This window comes from Xyrauchen texanus, chromosome 36 (genome assembly GCF_025860055.1).
Source record: "Xyrauchen texanus isolate HMW12.3.18 chromosome 36, RBS_HiC_50CHRs, whole genome shotgun sequence".
Taxonomy (NCBI): Eukaryota; Metazoa; Chordata; class Actinopteri; order Cypriniformes; family Catostomidae; genus Xyrauchen; species Xyrauchen texanus.
This window is the reverse complement of record NC_068311.1, coordinates 23,702,679-23,721,417: the sequence shown is the minus strand read 5'-3', so window position 1 is coordinate 23,721,417 and position 18,739 is coordinate 23,702,679. Positions and strand designations below refer to the sequence as shown.

The following is an 18,739-nucleotide window of genomic DNA, read 5'->3' as shown; positions in this document are numbered from 1 at the left end:
GGCTGTGTAGAAGGTGTGAGTACAGTGTTGTGACACCTGTCCTCATCTGTATCACTTTGCAAACTGATGGCTTGCTAATCTGACCTGAGGGCATGCCAGAGAATGTAAAAGGAGGTTGGGAGGCCATCGAGAATCATTGATGAGCTTGGGAGAAGCAGTGGTTTGAACACACTGGCCGTTATAGTTGACCCTAATATGCCTACAGGATATAGAAGACGACCAAACAGGATGTAGGAAGGCATGAAAGGAGAGATCAGAAGGTTGTAGCTCCTGACACTGTGGGTTAGGTGAAGGGGGACAATCATGAATATGTAAAAAGCCTGCAGGGATGGTCTATCCTGCTGTTATAGCACATGGGCCTTCCTCTCGATTTCTTTTCTATGCTGCAGAGCAGCTGTTATGCTTGCTTGTATGCTGGATGGATTTGAGGTTTTGCTTTTATTGTGAAATTTGTTTTCCTTATTGCTTGTTGGCCATTGGGGGTTTGGCTTGCAAGTGTTTACATTTTTTGAATTTCAGATATTTATTTTATCATGAAATAACAAGTAAATTAAAGTAGTTATTTACTGGAAATCGGACACTCCACCATAGCTCTAAATTGTCATTTGCTCTTACACATATTCAGTCTAGCCGTGTTTAATCGGTGTCTAGACACACAAGAACCAATGGTGTTTGGTTTCATTGACATCAAACCTGGTGCGATGAGTCTTGAATACAACATGATCACACGGGAAAATGGCATGTTGCTTCCTAATGTTAATGAACCCTGTAATCGACAACAATCTGCTGAAATACTAAAAGCGCCATCCCCATCAGATAGTTTGGCATCGATTAATATGTGATCACCTTTCCTTCTGGTGCTACTAATAGTGCAATGTGCAAGCAAACTCAGAGACACAGGCTGTGTCTCGTTTGGAAGGATAGTTGCGGAGGTTGCGTCCTTTGAAGGCTGCAGTATACCGAGTGTCCTCCTTTAAACAAGCCTCGTTTAAACGAGATGGCCTTCGTAGAACGAACGGAAATGGAATGTAACATGGTTGCTATGACAGCACGCCACTCATTAACAATCGTGAGCGCTTTGAGTGAGAAGGGAACAAAGTCCCTTTAGAAGGGAATGCATGTGGTAAGATTTATGAGAGTTATAATGATGTAAAGAGAAACTAAAGATTTTACAGGTGTACATTTAGTCTAATACTTTATTTTAATTATATATTAATACAATTATACATATTATATACTCTGCACCTGTCTACTGAAGTACTTCAACTTGGGAATTAACATTCCTTGGGTTTAAACATCAGATTTACAGGCAAATTGGTGTTATTATTTTTAGACATTTCTGTTGAAGCAAAGAATTGTGGGTTATGAGTGCCTGCCAGGTATACACCTCATGCTTCCTCCGAATTCCTGTGAAAGAAGGTCGCATTCGAAGGCTGCATTTGGAGTGTCCTACTCTCTTTTCTGAAATGAGACATATGTGGCCAACAAATGGGACCTCCGGAGGACGCATCCTTCAAAAACGAGACACAGCAACAGATTCTGGTCCCATAGGTACCAGGAAGTAATTGCGATCACATAAACAATGGTGAGTGCAATTGAGAGGTTGCATTTTTGCTCTAAAATTAAACGTTTAGGGTGAAGGGTTAATAAATACGCATTCCTGTTGACTGTATGAAATCTTTTAAAACGGAAAATACAACTCACTTTTTGGCACCTTCTGTGGACATTTCACCAGCAAACTTAAGCTCACTCGTGGCCATTCTGTACGTTCAACCACACTTCCAGCTTCAGCCACTGGGGTCAGTTTAAATTTTAGGTAGCACAAACTGGTTTTAGAAGCTGAACTTTCAACCTTCTGTCGCAGAATTCACATTGAGATCAGTCTGCAACTGTAAACGATTCCTTTAAAAAGCCATGTTAGCGGTTCCCTCATGCATGGCTTTCAAAGCCTCTTTTCCAACTTCTCAGAGCAGTGTGCGGAGAGAAGGGGCCATGCATCAAGGGTTTTGATGTGTCCCTTTCATGCCATCTTGTCTTAGCAAGTCCTCTTATAGGGAATGTCTTTGCTGATGTTGTTCTCTTCATTCTAATTCTAAGACAAAGTTGAAGCATAGCAATAAGTCTCAACAAATGAGTCAGTGCTTTAGAGTTAGTCAGAATTCAAAGAGTTCTAAGCAGATCAATGTATGGCTGACAGTTTTCTCTTCCTTTTTGGAAGAAATTGTTCTGAAAGTATCTGACAAGCCACCCTCTGTTCAACTTTGTTTTTATGGTAAGAAATGAGTGGTGCATTCCAATTTACCTTCTCTACTTTGCCTTTGGTTCATATTTGTTCATCGGTCATCAGGGCGTTTTTTTACTGGGTTGTAAATCATAGCCTAATCTTAAAAGACGATTGATCCCAATGGAACTGCATTGATGGCCTGTTAATAAAGTCCAGCCCCATGCATTTGATGACAATGCATGCGGTTCTGCTGAGTAGGCCTGCCTCTGTTGGGTAATTGATTGACTTTTTTGTTAAAGCCTGGTGTATTAATTACAGCCCCATTGACACACTGACCTTAATGGATGGGAGTGGTTGCCATCTCCTCAGGCATAAAGCCTTTTCCATCTGGCCCCTGTGTGCTGGGGACCCCAGGGTCTTTTTCCGCACACATCCGCTGCTGTGTCTGTAGTGGCCTACGTCACGTCATGTTTTGGTCCCTTTATATTAGAGGCCTTTGGGACTCAATGAAACATTGTTGCCTTGGATTTGCTAGCCGTGAACCTTGGCTACACTTTTTTTTTAAATGTGTATTTGCATGGCTAAAGGAGGGAAACATCAGAGAAAGTCCATTCATTATAGCCTTGTTTTCCCAGTCACAAGGTCTTGTGATACTGCAAAACGTAGCCTCTGGCTCGAAATGTGTTTTTATGCCCTTTATACTTCTATAATGATGCAGAAAATATTGCATTTTATTTATTTATTTATTTTTCATTTTAAACTACATAATTCATTTTTCTGCCATTGTAAAAAGATAGTTCCAGCAAAATGTCACTGTTTAATTTTGCTGTGTCTGGCTGGTTGGGACACCCAAACTAACTTACAGTTGCATATTAAAGAGATGGTTTACCCAAAAATTGTAATTATTTTTATAATTGACTCATTTACCCAAATTTTGTTCCAAACCTTTCCAAAGATATTCTTTCTTCTGTGATGAGATTTTAGGCAGAATGTCCACCATTTTAGGTGAACTAGACATAAGTATTTTAACTTCAATAAAAATCACACTTACAATTTAAGATAAATGCTTTCATTTTGTGTGTCTCACAACGTAATGTGTTTTGTAGTTTAGTACTATTTAATGACCACTTTGTTATTCAGGGAGGCCCTGTATCTCAGGCAGTAACTGGCGGTAGACGGGCCATATTAACACAACTCTTGGGACTGCTTTCACAGATGGTCCTTTGGAAGGTTTCTCTTTATGTAAATAACGGTGCTGTACAGTTGGACACAAAAGCTTACATCTCCCCATACCCCTGTCAGTGCTATCTCTTCCAGTTAATTCCATTTATTTACAACAGTGAATATTACATTGAGACATAAGCGCTCTGGACAGCCCATGCTGCAAGAGGGGCCCTGTTAATAAGGCACGACACCCCTCTCAGCTGGCGTCATCGCAGCCATGCCAAATCTCATCTTTCATTTCTTTTCCTTATGTCTCAGCATGACATCTTCTCTCGGCTCCTCTCAGCTTTGTTATAAGCACTTCATAACCAAGTTACATAATTAACATTTAAGTGAAAAATGCAGTAGTAAACAAAGAGCCTCTGTCTAGATTAGGGCACTCCTCCTTTAAGACAGGAGTTCTTTTTTCTGAAGTTGATTTTAAGAGGCGCTTACTACAATCAAATATTGATGTATCGCAATGCTTTTTCTCACTATATTGCATCGATACCTTAGGTCCATGTATCGATATTTATATTCAGCTATTTGTACTGTTATGTCATGTTCAACATTTTAATAAAGAAGAAGCAGGTCGTTGATTAATTGTCTGATGCTCAGTAAAGTTGACAATCCTCTCTTTCTTCTGTTTGCAGTGAGGGGGTCTTCAAGTGCCCTGAGGACCAGCTCCCACTGGATTATGCCAAGGTAATGGACTCAGCACTAATCTCTTATGCGATTACAATTCAGTCTTGCACAGTGATTTACATTCCTGTAACGTACAGTGGAATGGACTTAAAGGGGCCTTGCTTTTTGGCTTTACTCTCTGAGATAGTACAACTTTCCTCAATTGGTCCTGCAAGAGTGTACGAATGCTGCTGTGTCAACAATCGCACGTTACTTTTGTGAGTCAGAGTGTGGTGAGGCTCTGGTCCTGCCCCAGGCATTCACCCCCTGTCCACTTACCTCAAACCACTCGAGTAATCACACTAATGAACTACCATGGGCCACTAATGTCTCGGGAATATGAAAAGAGGGAAAAAAGAAAAGAGTGAAAGAGGAGATGGATGACTCATAGCTTAGTTCTGAATGTGACAAGATCATTTACATGCTGTCTTGCAGACTCCTGAAACTTGTTAAAGGAACAGTTAATCTCAAAATAAAACTTTTCTCAATCACTCACTCTCATGTTGTTCCAAACCTCTTTGGCATTCATTCCTCCATGGAACACAAATGAGAAGAAATAAGCTCATGAGAAAGGGAGTTTTGTGCACTGTATTTCAAGTCTTTTGATGCCATATGATAGCTTTGTGTGAGGAACAGACCAAAATGAGTTATTATTCACTTTGCCATGCATTGAGATTGGTTATAACAAGGCATGTCATAAAATATCGATATATCGATTACTGATCGGGACGTTTTTTTATCGATATATCTTTGAGGCATCAATCTATTAAAATGAGTCGATATTTAAATTAAAAGCCTAATTTACGTGCTTTCCAATTCACTCAGTTGTGCTTCTGTTGAATGCCTGGTGTAATAGAGTTTGGAACCCACATGGGGGTGATATAACATTTACTGATATAACATTTTATTTTGATAATGATTTGGGTTGAATTTAATGGAAAACTATACGAGTTATGCTTCGTGGCGCTGCAGAGTTTTGAGCCGGTGAGCCCGCTGTATGTGTGATCAGCCACAACATTAAAACCACCTGCCTAATATTGTGTAGCTCCCCCTTGTGCCGTCAAAACAGCGCCAACTCTTACCACAATTGTACAGAGCGGTTATCTGAGTTACCGTTGGAACCAGTCTGGCCATTCTCTGTTGACCTCTCTCAGAACTGCTGCTCACTGGATGTTTTTTTTTTAGGCACCATTCTGAGTAAATTCTAGAGACTGTAGTGTGTGAAAATCAGAGGAGAACAACAGTTACAGAAATACTCAAACCAAATGTGCCACTTTGTCCGTCAGATACGTCTGGTGTGTGACCCCCTTTAATTTACCAAAGTTGTGTTGGGAAATATTTTTGAAAACAAACAATGTGCAATGGACCTATTTATATCTGAAAAATGTCCGATATACTGTATGTCCATAATCGTCAGGAAAATATTCAGATTATCGATGTGTGTAAAAGGCATCGATTCCAAGCCTAGTTATGACACACGTGAGAACTAATAATGACTCACACAAAGCTATTGTATGGTTTCAGAGGACGTAGAATATGGTGCATATAATATACAGAAAAAATATCTTAGCTCAGTAGGTCCTTAAAATGCAAGTGGATGGTGATGGAACCTTTTGAAGCTCCAAAAAGAACAGACAGTCAGCATAAATGTCATTCATACGATTCCACTGGTAAAATGAATGTCTTTTAAAGGAAAATGATTGCTTTTGGTGTGAAAAATATCAATATTTAAGTACTTTCTAACTATAAATCGCTTCTGGTCAGCAGCAGTATACGCATGTGACATAATTGCGGTGGCATGTAGGGCTGCAACTAACGATTATTTTGATAGTCGACTAATCTAACGGTTATTAGAAAGATTATTCGACTATTCACAGATTATTGCAATGATCAATCATTAGCTCTTAACCGACTATTCATCTTGTGCCTCAACTTAAAAGGTTGTATTAAATGTAAATACAACAATAAAGAGGACAAAATCATCTTTTAAAAATACCTCTAAATGATGTTTACTGAATTACAAGGAAAAAAAATACTTTAATTTTTTCATAAACATTTTTTAATTCATTAAAATATTCACAGCAAAAAGTCCTATTATTATCAAGTGTTTTTGTCTTGTTTTTTATTTAAAATCTAAAAATCATATAAGAGATGATAGAAACATATCAGATATTTAGATTTGCTTTCAGAGAATGTATCTTGAGTATAAGTGCATTTTTTCATGTATATTTCTGCCAGTGCAGTACAGACTATACTTGTATTCAATACATATTCTGAAGTCTAAATATCTTATATGTTGCTTCTCAACTAAATGTATCTTGTTTTAAGGATTTTATTTTTATATTTTAAAATATTAATTATTAATAATTAAAGATATATTAAATATTATATGCAAAATGTTCTGATTTTTTTTCTTCTTCTGCAGTATAGCTCCTAAAGTAAATACGTAAGTATTTTTAGAAATTTTATTGGAAAACAAACCAAAAAGACAAAATGTTTTCTTTCTTTTTTTTTTTGCATTGTATATTGGGCATAGATTACGCTCTCTCACCTTTTTGTTCAATTCAGTCCATCTTTAAAAAAAATGTTGTTCTTAGAGCTTGAGTCTAGGATTTGCTTCACGATAAGATACACACAGTGAATCAATGTATTATGATTCGCTATGTTGTGAGCCATCACGTTATAATCTAGCTGCAGCAAGCGTGCGCAAGAAGGTTTTTAAGGGTTTATCAGCCGGGAGAAGTTTGAAATTCTATCGCTCTATTTTTCACACAACTCATATAAGTGGCTCTGACTGCACAGAAAAATGCAAGTTTTGGAGTTTGTGCTTATTTACACAACCCACTTACTTATTATTTGAACTTTTAAAAAGGATGCATTAAACATATAACTCCAGGCTGTTTAATTTTTAGATGCTCTGACAGGCAAGTTTTGCTCAAGAGGAACGCCAGATCCGGCTTCGATTTAATTCACGTCAGGACGACACTTCATCTGTATTTACATATTTTTTATTTTTGTAGTATAATTCCCTCATACTTTGCAATATCCATCACCTGAAGCTGTTTGGAAAATTTGGAGTGTGTCTGGACTGTGAGTTGTGACGTCTTCCTCTCTTCAGTCAGGTGCGAGCTGCAGTCATCATTATAGTTTAATGTGATCCCGTGTTAGTTAAAATGAGATCAAACGACTATTCGACAACGAAAATTATTCCAACAATTGTTTATTATCGACGTTGTCGATAACGTCCACTAATCCTTTCAGCCTTATCTGCATGTTCATGGGAGAACAGATGCTCATGCCACACACCCGGTAGAGCGGTGCAGTTTACGAGTAGCGGGAATGCTGTACAGAAGCTTATTTGGTTTTGGTTTCGATCTGTATTTGTGTCTGTATGTTTACTCTTAATGGTGTATTTCTCTGCTAATCCTGGATGTCTCAACCAAGAGAAAAACGCGAGATTATGTCCGAACACGCCAACACAAATGCGTCACATGACAGACCGAGAACTCCACCCTCTCGTGAATGCATTTACTATTGCTGACCGGAAGTGATGATTTATATTTAAATATTTATCTTTTTCATGCCAAAATTGATCATTTCGCTTTAGAAGACATTCATTTAACCAATGGAGTCATACGAATGACATTTTTGCTGAATGTCTGTTCTTTTTGGAGCTTCAAAGGTCGTATCACAAACCACTTGGATTTTAAGGACCTACTGAGCTAAGATATCTTTTCTATTTTTCTTCAAATGTGTTTTGCTGAAGAAAGAATTTAAATTTTGGGGTGAACTGTCCCTTTAAGTACTTACTGAAGGGGTTGAATATCAATACAGTCATTTCCCCTGTGAATATTCCCTTTCCTAAAATATTTAGGTCAAGAAATCATACCCTGCTTTTCAGAAAATCTGCTCTGTGCCACACTATAGAAGAGATTCCACCAAATCTTTAATTAAAGTATTGGCTTATTTTTCATTTCACCCTTTAGTTAATTAACCAGGTTGGGCTTGAGAAAAAAAAATTGCAAAAAAGAGTCTGCCTTCATTAAAGACTCATTTTCTCATGTTGTGCTCCAGAGACTGAGATTACGGAGTCCTCCACAGAGAATGAACGGACCTTGAATTTAACAACAGCCGCAGCAGTCAGCAAGATTCGAGAGCTACTCTAACCGCATGTTTTTCTAGTAAACCGTTCTAAGGTCTGAGTCATCTTCTCATGCAGTGTGCTTGACACGCTTCTTCGAGGGCACATGCAAGAAGTTAAACCTGTTCTGTGTTGCAAAGAGCTTTAGCGTGCTAATCCGTTGATACTGTGATTTGCATGAAGTCAGGGGGATAACTCTACTGGCTGCTGGAAAACTGTCTGGTGCTCACGAGACTTGGAGCACACATAGTATTACACAAGTAGTCTTTTTAAAATTCCTAACGGCCGCCTAGTCGCCCACAGATTACCAATCCACCTCCGCAGTGCTGATGTTTAGTACCTGTCTAGGCCTGTTTGAGGTCAGGTTCACCTCGTGTCTCTGGTCTCATTTGGTACACCTACTCTTTCAAAACATTGAAGTGAATTGGTATTTGATAGCAGCAGCCACAATCAGACACTCAAAATCTGTGTGTTTAGAGCAGCTCGACACTGTGTTAATCATGCACAAAAGCTGTGTATCTTATTTTTTTATATGTGACTTAATTATCCTATTATTAGGATATTATTAGTATTAGTATTTTTTGTTTGTTCACTGGGTTTCTATTTCTGTAGCATTGCAAGAGGTAGCCACAATGACATCTCATTGGTCCAAATTTCTGTTTCACATACTGTGTATATATAGACTGTGTATACATTTCAGCACTTTCACAATCAGCGATCGTGATGTAATGGTGGTGTAATGCCACATAGACTTAGGAATAGTAGTCCACTGTGGGGTCCACATCAGTATGAACTCGGCAAAGAGAGCGCTCAAGGTCATCTTTCAGAATCATAAAATTACAATTGGGATGTGATGCAACCATACTTGACTGCTATATCCAAATATATTAGGTTTTTGATCATGTGAGCTTCACTGCCTGCACCATTTGTAGTTGCCGCATAGCACCACTACATTTGCATAAAGTTGAACTTAGCGCAATCGTCAACTCTAATTGGAAATGAATGACTTTCTGTAGCATTGTTGTTTTAAACCGCTTTCAGTGTAAATGCCGATTTACTTGTCACTGGAGACTTGTCGCCAGATCATGCCAGATTAGAACATTGTGTTGGTGCCCTTATCTTCATTAGTGTAAATTATTAAAAAGTCACTGCCTTTCTTTTTAGATTACTCTCCCAAGGAACAATGTGTGTTTTTACTTTAGAAGATTTTACGAAAAATTTGCCACGTGATTCTGTTTTACTCATTTATTTGTTTATCTGCAAATCTATTTACAGAGATTCTCAGTCGCTGTGTAATGCAGGATGGCACATTTGGGAGAGTTTATCTTAGCATGCCTGAAAATCTGTCAATGGAAATGAATTTGTGTGTGTGTGTGTGTGTGTGTGTGTGTGTGGCTAGGGTGGGGTGAGGGGGATGGCTCCATATGGGACAACATGGGTGGCGAACAGCCGCGTATGCAGTGCTGCCTCACGTGCTTTCCGAACACAGCAGATCTGTGTGTGTATGTAAATCCTACAGGAAGGGGATTTGGGCTAATTTGGATGGAGCAACGTCTTATCCTTCATCGACTTTAGAAATTTAGTGAAGACGCAATAGCCGCTAGGTGTAGATTACATACATTAATGCATGCATACACACTAATTTCACAGGGCTCTGGTGAGGGTATCAATCTCCAATAATTTACTCATTCAACCGTATATTTGTGTATATATTAGACTAAATATTATTCTTTTGCCTGATGCATCTCTCAAAATTTGTCTTGCAGCCTTGCACATTTTCCTTTGTGTTGCATCACCTTTATGTAATTATACAAGCAATATACATTTTTTGTTTAAGTATTTTCTCCTATCCCAGTTTTATACGCAGAGATAACTACAACCAAGCCCTTCGTAGGTGGATTCCCATGAAAATTGAAAAAACTGGAGCCATCAAAAGCTTTTTTTTTAAGCATTTGTTCGATCAATTGTGTGGGTTTGTGAAAGGACTATCTGTTTGTTTGCACAATGCTAGACCAGGGGAGTGTTAAGGAACCTGTTTGACATTTTTGGAATTCAGTTTGGTGATGCCAGTGGTGCAGAAATTACAGTCTTCGCTATTAATATGTGGTTGACTATAAATTACTTGGTGGTTAACATACCAAAAGAAAAATAAATTTTATCATAGGAGAGGCCACAGGCGTATACTGTGTTGTAGTTAATAAGTGATCCATTAAGTCCAGAGCTCTGCCCTGTCCGTGATTGGTTAATATATGAATGTGTTTGTGTTTTAAGAAAGGACACAGGGTTGATTAATGTGTCCTCTGTTTATTGTAGATCTATCCTGACCCTGAGCTGGAGCAGCAGATATTGGCTCTGGCCATCCGCTGTATTCACAGTGAGGAGGGCTGCCGCTGGACCGGCCAGATGAAGCAGCTACAGGTAATACATAGTTTTTATTCATTTTATTTTATTTGTATTGTATTTCATTTCTTGCAGTTTTATTTATGGTGACAGTCTGAAAAATTACATGAAATTACAAGCAGAAGAGTTTAGGAAATGAGGCAAGCCGGATTCAATCTTGAGGCTACAATCAAATTTATCCGGATACATTTGAAGACTGCGAAGACCAATTCTAAGAATTGTGAATTTTGATTGCATTTTTTGCATATTAGTTTTGGGAACAATAGATTGACCACCATTAAGAGCAAGCATTTGAGAAGAGAAAACCTACAACAGCATTAGATTTTTGAAACTCTAAAATGAAACTCGTTCCAGTCAACCAAAATGCAAACTCAGAATGAGCTAAGAATATAAAGTCCATTTGTAAGGATGTATGTACAGATCTTCCATACAGCTAGACCTCATAAATCGGTATAATATTGTATTGTATCTTGTTATAGTTGTGCATAGCTTCTGTTTGGTCTTTTGTTCTGTAGCTTTTTTAGATTTCGTACTCCACTAGCATAGCAGCTAGTAGCTATAAGCTTTCGGCGTAGTACTACATGATTGTTTTAGTAGTGTGTTGAGTCCAAACTGTCTTACTTACCAACTCTCCCTTGATCTGTTTCTTTCAGAGCCACTTCTCCACCTGCGCATTCAACGTGATCCCCTGCCCCAATCGCTGCTCCGTCAAGCTGACTCGCCGGGACTTGCCTGAGCACCTGCAGCATGACTGCCCCAAACGCAAGGTCAAGTGCGAGTTCTGCGGAAGCGAGTTCACAGGAGAGGCCTTTGAGGTATGCCGGAAAGCTTTAACCGCCCTGCTGAAAAAAACTAAGCTGGTCTCCCAGCCTTACCAAAATGGTTTAGTTGGGCAGCCACTAGTCTCCTAGCCTGACTAAAACCCCTCTAAAACCAGCCAACAGACCAGCCTGACCAGGCTTGGTACCAGCTAGACCAGCAAACCATTTTAAGCTGGTTTAAGATCAATTTTTTTGACGTTGTAGTCAGATTATGCCAAAAACAGATTGTTATTGTTTGGAATAATATCTTATTGGATGTGATGGAACATTACCTTAGCAGTATTAGCTGTCTTGTTTGATTTTTGTGCTATAATAAGGATTACTACATCAAGGAAGGCTTGTATGCTTCACACTGTTCTGTGTGAAGCTTCTCTCAATGTGTGAACTCTTAAGAATTTGTTACTAGCAAATTGGCAGCTAGCTTGATCTTGTAGTAACACAAGATCTTCAGTTGTTCACTAATGTAGTGCCACTCCTATTTTTACACATCTAATTCAAACCTCATAGTACATAAACAAAATATTTATTCTTGTTTAATGTTTTTTATTGGAATTGTTCTTTGTGTTTCATGGGTGGACTGCAAAATTGCACAAAGAAAGTTCATGATTAAAGAACAGTTTTACTTGGGATTTAAAACTGCGGTGCTGGCAAGTTTGGTGTTTCTTTGTATGGTGACTTGTCTGTTTCTTTGTCTTCGTATAATTACAGTGCTTGCAAGGCACCACTGTTTTGTTATTTTTCAAACATTCAGGGCTGCGTTTCCCAAAAGCATTGCAAGCTTAACATGATCGTAGAGACCATTGGTGCCAATGGTTTCTATGATCAACTTAGGCATACGTTGCTTTTGGGAAATGCTGCATTGGTTAGATTCGTGTTTTTTTTTTTTTTTTGTCTTAGGGGTGCTATCTATTTGTTAGCTGTTGTAAAATTAGCATTAGCATTTTTAAGAAAAGTTTAAAAATCTCTTTGAATTATATCGATAGATATTAGTTTTGTTTTTGCCATTTGAAATGTAAACAACAGTGATGGCATCAACTTAATGTCTTGGTCTTGCTTATATTTATTTGCATACTGCATATTTGTATGTTCTCTCTTGCATCTGTTTAACAATCTATAATCACATTTATGCTGCAAAGACAGTCACATTGTACGCTAATGTTTTAGCTGACAGAAAACAAGATGCATGCTGAGTGTCATGGTAATGGCAAAGCAGCTCAGATGCAGCTGATTTCATGCCAGAACCAAAACCTAAAACATAAGCTGACCAAAAGCTTCAACAATATACTTTTCCTGCCTTGCAAAAGCATGGCATTCTAGTTTCTTCTCTCCTTCTGATGTCCCTGTTTCTTGTTTTTTGTCCCTCAGAACCACCAGGGCATCTGTCCACAGGAGAGTGTCTACTGCGAAAACAAATGTGGAGCGAGAATGATGAGGAAACTCCTGTCCCAGCACACAATGACAGAATGCCCCAAACGCACCCAACCCTGCAAGTACTGCGGCAAAGAGTTCGTCTACGACACCATCCAGGTCAGTGACCACAGAGGAACCTTAAAAGAATAGATCACCCAAAAATGAAAATTCTGTCATTATTTACTTGAAAATACTTTTTCCAAACATGTATGACTTTATAATCTGTATGATGCTTCTTCTGTAGAACATGAACATTTATTTTTCAAGAATATCCTGGCTGTGCTTTTGCATACAATGAAAGTGAATGAGGACTGTGGCTGTCAAGCTCCAAAATTATTTAAAGGATCAAAATAGTGGTCCATATGACTTTGTGCCATATTCCAAGTTTTCCGAAGTCATGCGATATATTTGTTTAAGGCACAGACCAAAACTTGATATCCACCCTAGCTCTCCTTAGCATGTTTATGACAGTTCATGAGAGCAGTTTAAATCGTTATTTGAATAGTTCTTTTCAATAAATCAGATGACGAAATTGGTCTGAATTATTTGTTCACAAATCAGACTGATCTAGTTCTTTAGTTCTCTCTCTTTTTTTTTCACCCAGTTTGGAGTGCTCAATTCCCAATGTGCTTTTAAGTCCTTGTGGTCGCGTAACGACTCGCCTCAATCCAGGTGGCGGAGGACGAATCTCAGTTGCCTCCGTGTCTGAGAACTTCAACCCGCACATCTTATCACGTAGCTTCTTGAGCGCGTTGCCACAGAGACATGGCGCGTGTGGAGGCTTCACGCCATCCATGCTCAACTCACCACGCACCACACCGAGAACAAACCACATTATAGCGACCATGAGGAGGTTATCCCATGTGACTCTACCCTCCCTAGCAACCAGGCCAGTTTGGTTGCTTAGGAGACCTGGCTGGAGTCACTCCGCACACCCTGGGATTCGAAATAGCGAACTTGAGGGGTTGTTCGAAGGGAACATTTTCAGTGAATAAAGTCAAATGACATTGGAACCACATTATGGGGGTGTAAATAATGACAGATTTTTTTTTTACAAATTTTGTTGAACTTTTCTTTTAAATAATGTATTGCCTTGACATAAACTGTAACTGCTCTATCTGTGTGATGGAAAAAGGATGTAAATGTTGTGTGTTGGTTGGGGTTTCTGTGAACAGTGGCGGCTTAGTGGCGAATTAAAGGGGTTTTGAGGTTGCACAGAGGATCTGTGACTACATAAATGCAGTCTTTCATGCTAGATTCTGGGTTTGGTGCCAGCTAGCCACAGCTTGGGCTGGCCGAGCTTCTTTTAGCAACACCTGCATTCACACATACGGTATACAGTACATACTGAAAACACTGCGATATTCAGCAAACCAGAAAAAAACACACTGCTTTCACTTCTTCTTATAAAGAAGGATTTATATTTCATGATTGTTATTGCACAATCACCTCTTTCTGTCTTTGTCACATTTGGTGCTTTTTTAAAGAAATATCATACAAGCATAAGTGATGCTGTACTGTAGTTAAGCTCATGGTGATTCAATGAATCCATGCATATTTTAGTGCTCACACCACCTATCACCCAGCTGTTATTACTCAACAAACGCTGCAGAAATTACAGCACAATCTTCAGGTCTTCATCAATGCTGACTGCCCCCTTTCATCTCACAGAACCATCAGTTCCACTGCCCTCGCTTTCCCGTGCAGTGCCCTAATCAGTGTGGAACCCCAAACATCGCCCGAGAGGATCTGGCTAACCATGTGAAGGAGAGCTGTGGCAGTGCATTGATCCTCTGCCCCTTCAAAGAGGCCGGCTGCAAACATAGAGTGAGTCCTTCTACACCTCCTGCGCTACAACTTTTTATTAAGTTCACTGCATTCAAATGCTGCTATGTGCAATTTGCCTTCAACACATGAAAAAATTGTCACTTCAGTAAGAATGTACTCTGATGTAAGTTAGAGAACTCTTTTTGAGGATGTAAATGGACATGATTTGAGATGTCTTCTCAAGGATGTTGAGGAAGCTAAGTTAAGTTACAAATATATAGTATACTTTGAGTAAGTGCATTACCCTGGGGTGCAGGCAGCACAAGCTACAACTGAACAAGGTTGCATGTTACTGGTTTCTCATCCTCACATTCATTATATAATGTAGGCCCTAGAGTAGACAACATATTTAATTTGACATGAATGAAAACAAGGCTGTGAGGATAGGATGCTATTTGATCAATGGGCATAGAACATATTTCCTCATCCTACCATTGGACTAAAAATATTGAAAAGTATACAGTAGGTTTTTAAAATTTGTCAACCTCGAACCTTAAGGTGGATAGAAGTACAGTCCATTCAATATATCATACTGTCGTGTAGGGTGTCGATCATTCAGTTGCTGAAACATTGAAAATACGTCTTTCCACAAACTGCTATTGGACTAAAAATCTTTGCAAAGCATGGCTTGTGAAAAATTTACATTACCTAGAACCATAAGGCAGTACTACATACTGGGTTTATTTTTTAGTTATTTTTATTTTCCCCTTTTCTCCCTAAGTTGCTCGGAAGTCCTCATGGTGGCATAATGACGAATCTCAGTTGCCTCCGCGTTTGAGACCGTCAATCCCGCCTCTTATCACGTGGCTTGTTGAGCACGGTACCGCATTTAGGACCTTAAGACAGCACAACATACTTGGCCTCATTGATGAAATACGAGCAAAACACACTTTTAAATTTCAAATAAATCATGCGTAAAACCATATTTACTTAAATTGTTGCATTTAGTTTACACAAGAATGGTTTTATGATCAATTTACACAGTTCATTCTGCTCGTGTTTCATGAATGAAGCCCATTGAATGGACTGTACATCTATCCTTTAAAGCCTTGTTTTCATTTACGTCAAATTAAATTTAGCTTATACACTGAATTAATTAAATTTAATTTCTTCTCCAATCAATTTCACATAAAGCTTATGTAAATGTTCTCTGCTCTGTTTTCTAGTGCCCAAAGATAGCTATTGGTCGACATCTGGAGGAGAGCACAAAGTCCCACCTCACGATGATGTGCACTCTGGTGGGGCGTCAGCGACAGGAAATCATGGATTTGAGACGAGAAATGGAGGAGCTGTCCGTCAGTCATGACGGCGTTCTTATCTGGAAGCTGACCGACTACTCACGCAAACTGCAGGAGGCCAAACTCCGCAACAACCACGAGTTCTTCAGCCCGCCCTTCTACACACACCGCTACGGCTACAAACTGCAGGTGTCTGCATTTCTAAATGGTAACGGCAGTGGGGAGGGCACACATCTGTCCATCTACATCCGCGTGCTGCCCGGCGAGTACGATAACCTGTTGGAATGGCCCTTCTCGTACAAGGTGACCTTCTCAATCTTGGACCAGAGCGACCCATCGCTGTCCAAACCTCAACATATCACAGAGACCTTCAACCCTGACCCCAACTGGAAGAACTTCCAGAAACCAAGCAGCAGCCGGAACTCGCTGGACGAGAGCACGCTGGGTTTTGGCTACCCCAAGTTCATCTCGCACGAGGAGATCAAGAAGAGGAACTACATCCGTGACAACTCCATCTTCCTCAAAGCTTCCATAGAGATCCCCCAAAAAATCATGGCTTGAGTTTAACGGGACTTAGGTGAAGATTTTTCTCGACAGGTCTTGATGGACCCTTATCAACAACTTTACTGAAAGACTCAGTGCTCATCTGACTGGTTATTTGGCTGGCTTCAGGAGCCCGTATGTCAGTGTTTGATCAGCAAAATCACTCTGAAGTGTTTTGGATTTGATTTTTAACACTTTCTTCCTTAATTTAAAGCAACAACTTTGACATTCAGTAGTGCCTAGAACATTTATTTTAATTTAAATGTTATTTTTGAAGTGTGATTTTATTTGATTTCCCTAACAGATGTCAAGTATAAAGTAAAAGATTGAAGCGGACCGTGAAAGGCTATTCACCTTTGCACTTTGAGAATGTTTGAATATTCTTCAAAGGGAACGGAGCTTTAAAACACAACAGCAGTCAGTACTGTTATGCCTGTGTTAAGAATTCAGCATACACACACTCACGCAAAACCTTCTTGACCCTTTTGTGTACACACTTTTCCCTGGTATTGGCTCTTGAAAAGAAACTCAACGATGAGGGTCAAAAGAACCTAGCTTTCCTGTTTAACTTGTTTTAAGTAAACTAACAACTAACAATGGTTGTGAACTAAATGTAGCTTAACTTCATCACCTTTTGTCACTCTACCAGTGACAAAAGTGTATGTCAGTGTATGATACTTGTTTGAATTAGACTCCAATTTTGAACGGTGTATTGTAGTACTTGATGCATTGTTTTTCAACACTCTGTTGTTCTTGGCCCACGTTCCGTTTAGGACCGATTCCAGGAATTTAATGGGTGAAGGTGCTAAAAGCTTGTTTTTTTTTCATTATTGTATGATGGAAACGAAACCTTTTGCAACTCATGCACTCGAGTCTGTATCGAAAGCCATGCTAGAGTTTGTTTACATTCAGTCTGTGGGCGTTGGGTGAGGATTGCAGGTCACATGATCTTCAAAGTGGACCACTTTTTGTACTGTTTTCTTAACCAGTGTGTCGAGGGCTTGTTACGTTTCAGCAGACGAACGGTTAAAAGTAACCAAATTTCTTTTTGTAATATGTGAAAAAAAAATGTGAGCAACACCAGTTGAATTTGTTTCATAAATGGAGGGTGTTTTGAATGTGAACTTTGGACTCACATGCGTGGTACACCCTTTCTGGGTTTTTTTGTGTTTCTTACTATTCCGGTCAATGAAAGCTGATGGATAGAAAGGTACGGGCACTTGCCACGGTCACCCCCAAAATGTGTTGGTGCCTCAGGTGCGAGGGTGTCGAGCAGCACTGGTAGCCATGGTTACCAGAAAGCAGCATGTAAAAAGGAGGAGAGTTCTTCCATGTGCCTGAGGAAGATGAGCCTTGTGCAATATGGCTGCCATTGCTCCATACAGACCAGTGGAGGACTTTGTTGATACTTATTATATATTATATGTGAATACTAATAAAAAAAAATGCAAAAGCACATTCTTCTTCACATTTAATCTCGCTACGATACCAGCAAATATTTTGCAACGATTTTGAGAAAACCTGAAAACAGAAAAAACAAATTGTTTTTTGTGTTAAGATTCTGTATTTTACAAAATACTTCAGATGTTTTCTACAACATTTTTTTGCGGAAATGAGTTTGGGGAGAGCCTGTATGTTTACATTTTATGGACCCTTATTACGTTTCACCTCTGTGGCATTTCATCGATCGTTCTGTTTGTCTGGTTTGAATTTTGCATATTATGTCTGTATTATTTCCTGTTGAAAGTATTTATTTTAAGGCGCCATGACATAAACTTGTTTAAAGAAATAGTGCGGATGTTTTTATAAGTTGATTTGATTATTGCTTGTCAAATATCACTTGAAATAAAACAATGTCTAAAAGATCAGCTCTCAATGGCGTCATCTCTCAAGTGGTGTTGGAAAAACACCTGAGCTCTCTGTTCTGGGTGCTTAACAGACAGTTTCTCTCTCGTGACCGTTTGCTCTTACTGTTTACATGGCCCACAGTCACAAATGTTTGCTAGTCCCACAGGACTCTCCCACAAGACCAACAACATAAAGCTTTTGTTGACGAAACAAACCACAATCGTTGGAGGAAGCACATATCTTAAGATTCAGACTCAAATATCCTTGCACTAACCTACTGTAGATTAAAGTAAAATGATGTCTTATATGGCCATAGAAGACCTGGAGATATCAGGGAATTTTACAATTGTGATTTATTAGCCTGGAAAAAAGTAATTGAAGTTATTCACTGAAGTCCTGG

General features: G+C 39.1%; 1 protein-coding gene across 1 annotated transcript in view; it reads left to right on the top strand.

The window, feature by feature from the left end:
• The window catches only part of LOC127629943 (TNF receptor-associated factor 4-like), a 42,226-nt gene extending 23,890 nt beyond the window's left edge, over positions 1-18,336 (top strand). The window contains exons 2-7 of the mRNA XM_052107265.1: positions 4,081-4,132; positions 10,566-10,670; positions 11,306-11,467; positions 12,839-13,000; positions 14,555-14,710; positions 15,877-18,336. Coding sequence (XP_051963225.1) covers positions 4,081-4,132; positions 10,566-10,670; positions 11,306-11,467; positions 12,839-13,000; positions 14,555-14,710; positions 15,877-16,509 — 1,270 coding nt within the window. The 3' untranslated portion in view covers positions 16,510-18,336. The remainder of the gene's footprint in view (positions 1-4,080; positions 4,133-10,565; positions 10,671-11,305; positions 11,468-12,838; positions 13,001-14,554; positions 14,711-15,876) is intronic.
• The last annotated feature ends 403 nt before the right edge of the window (positions 18,337-18,739 follow it).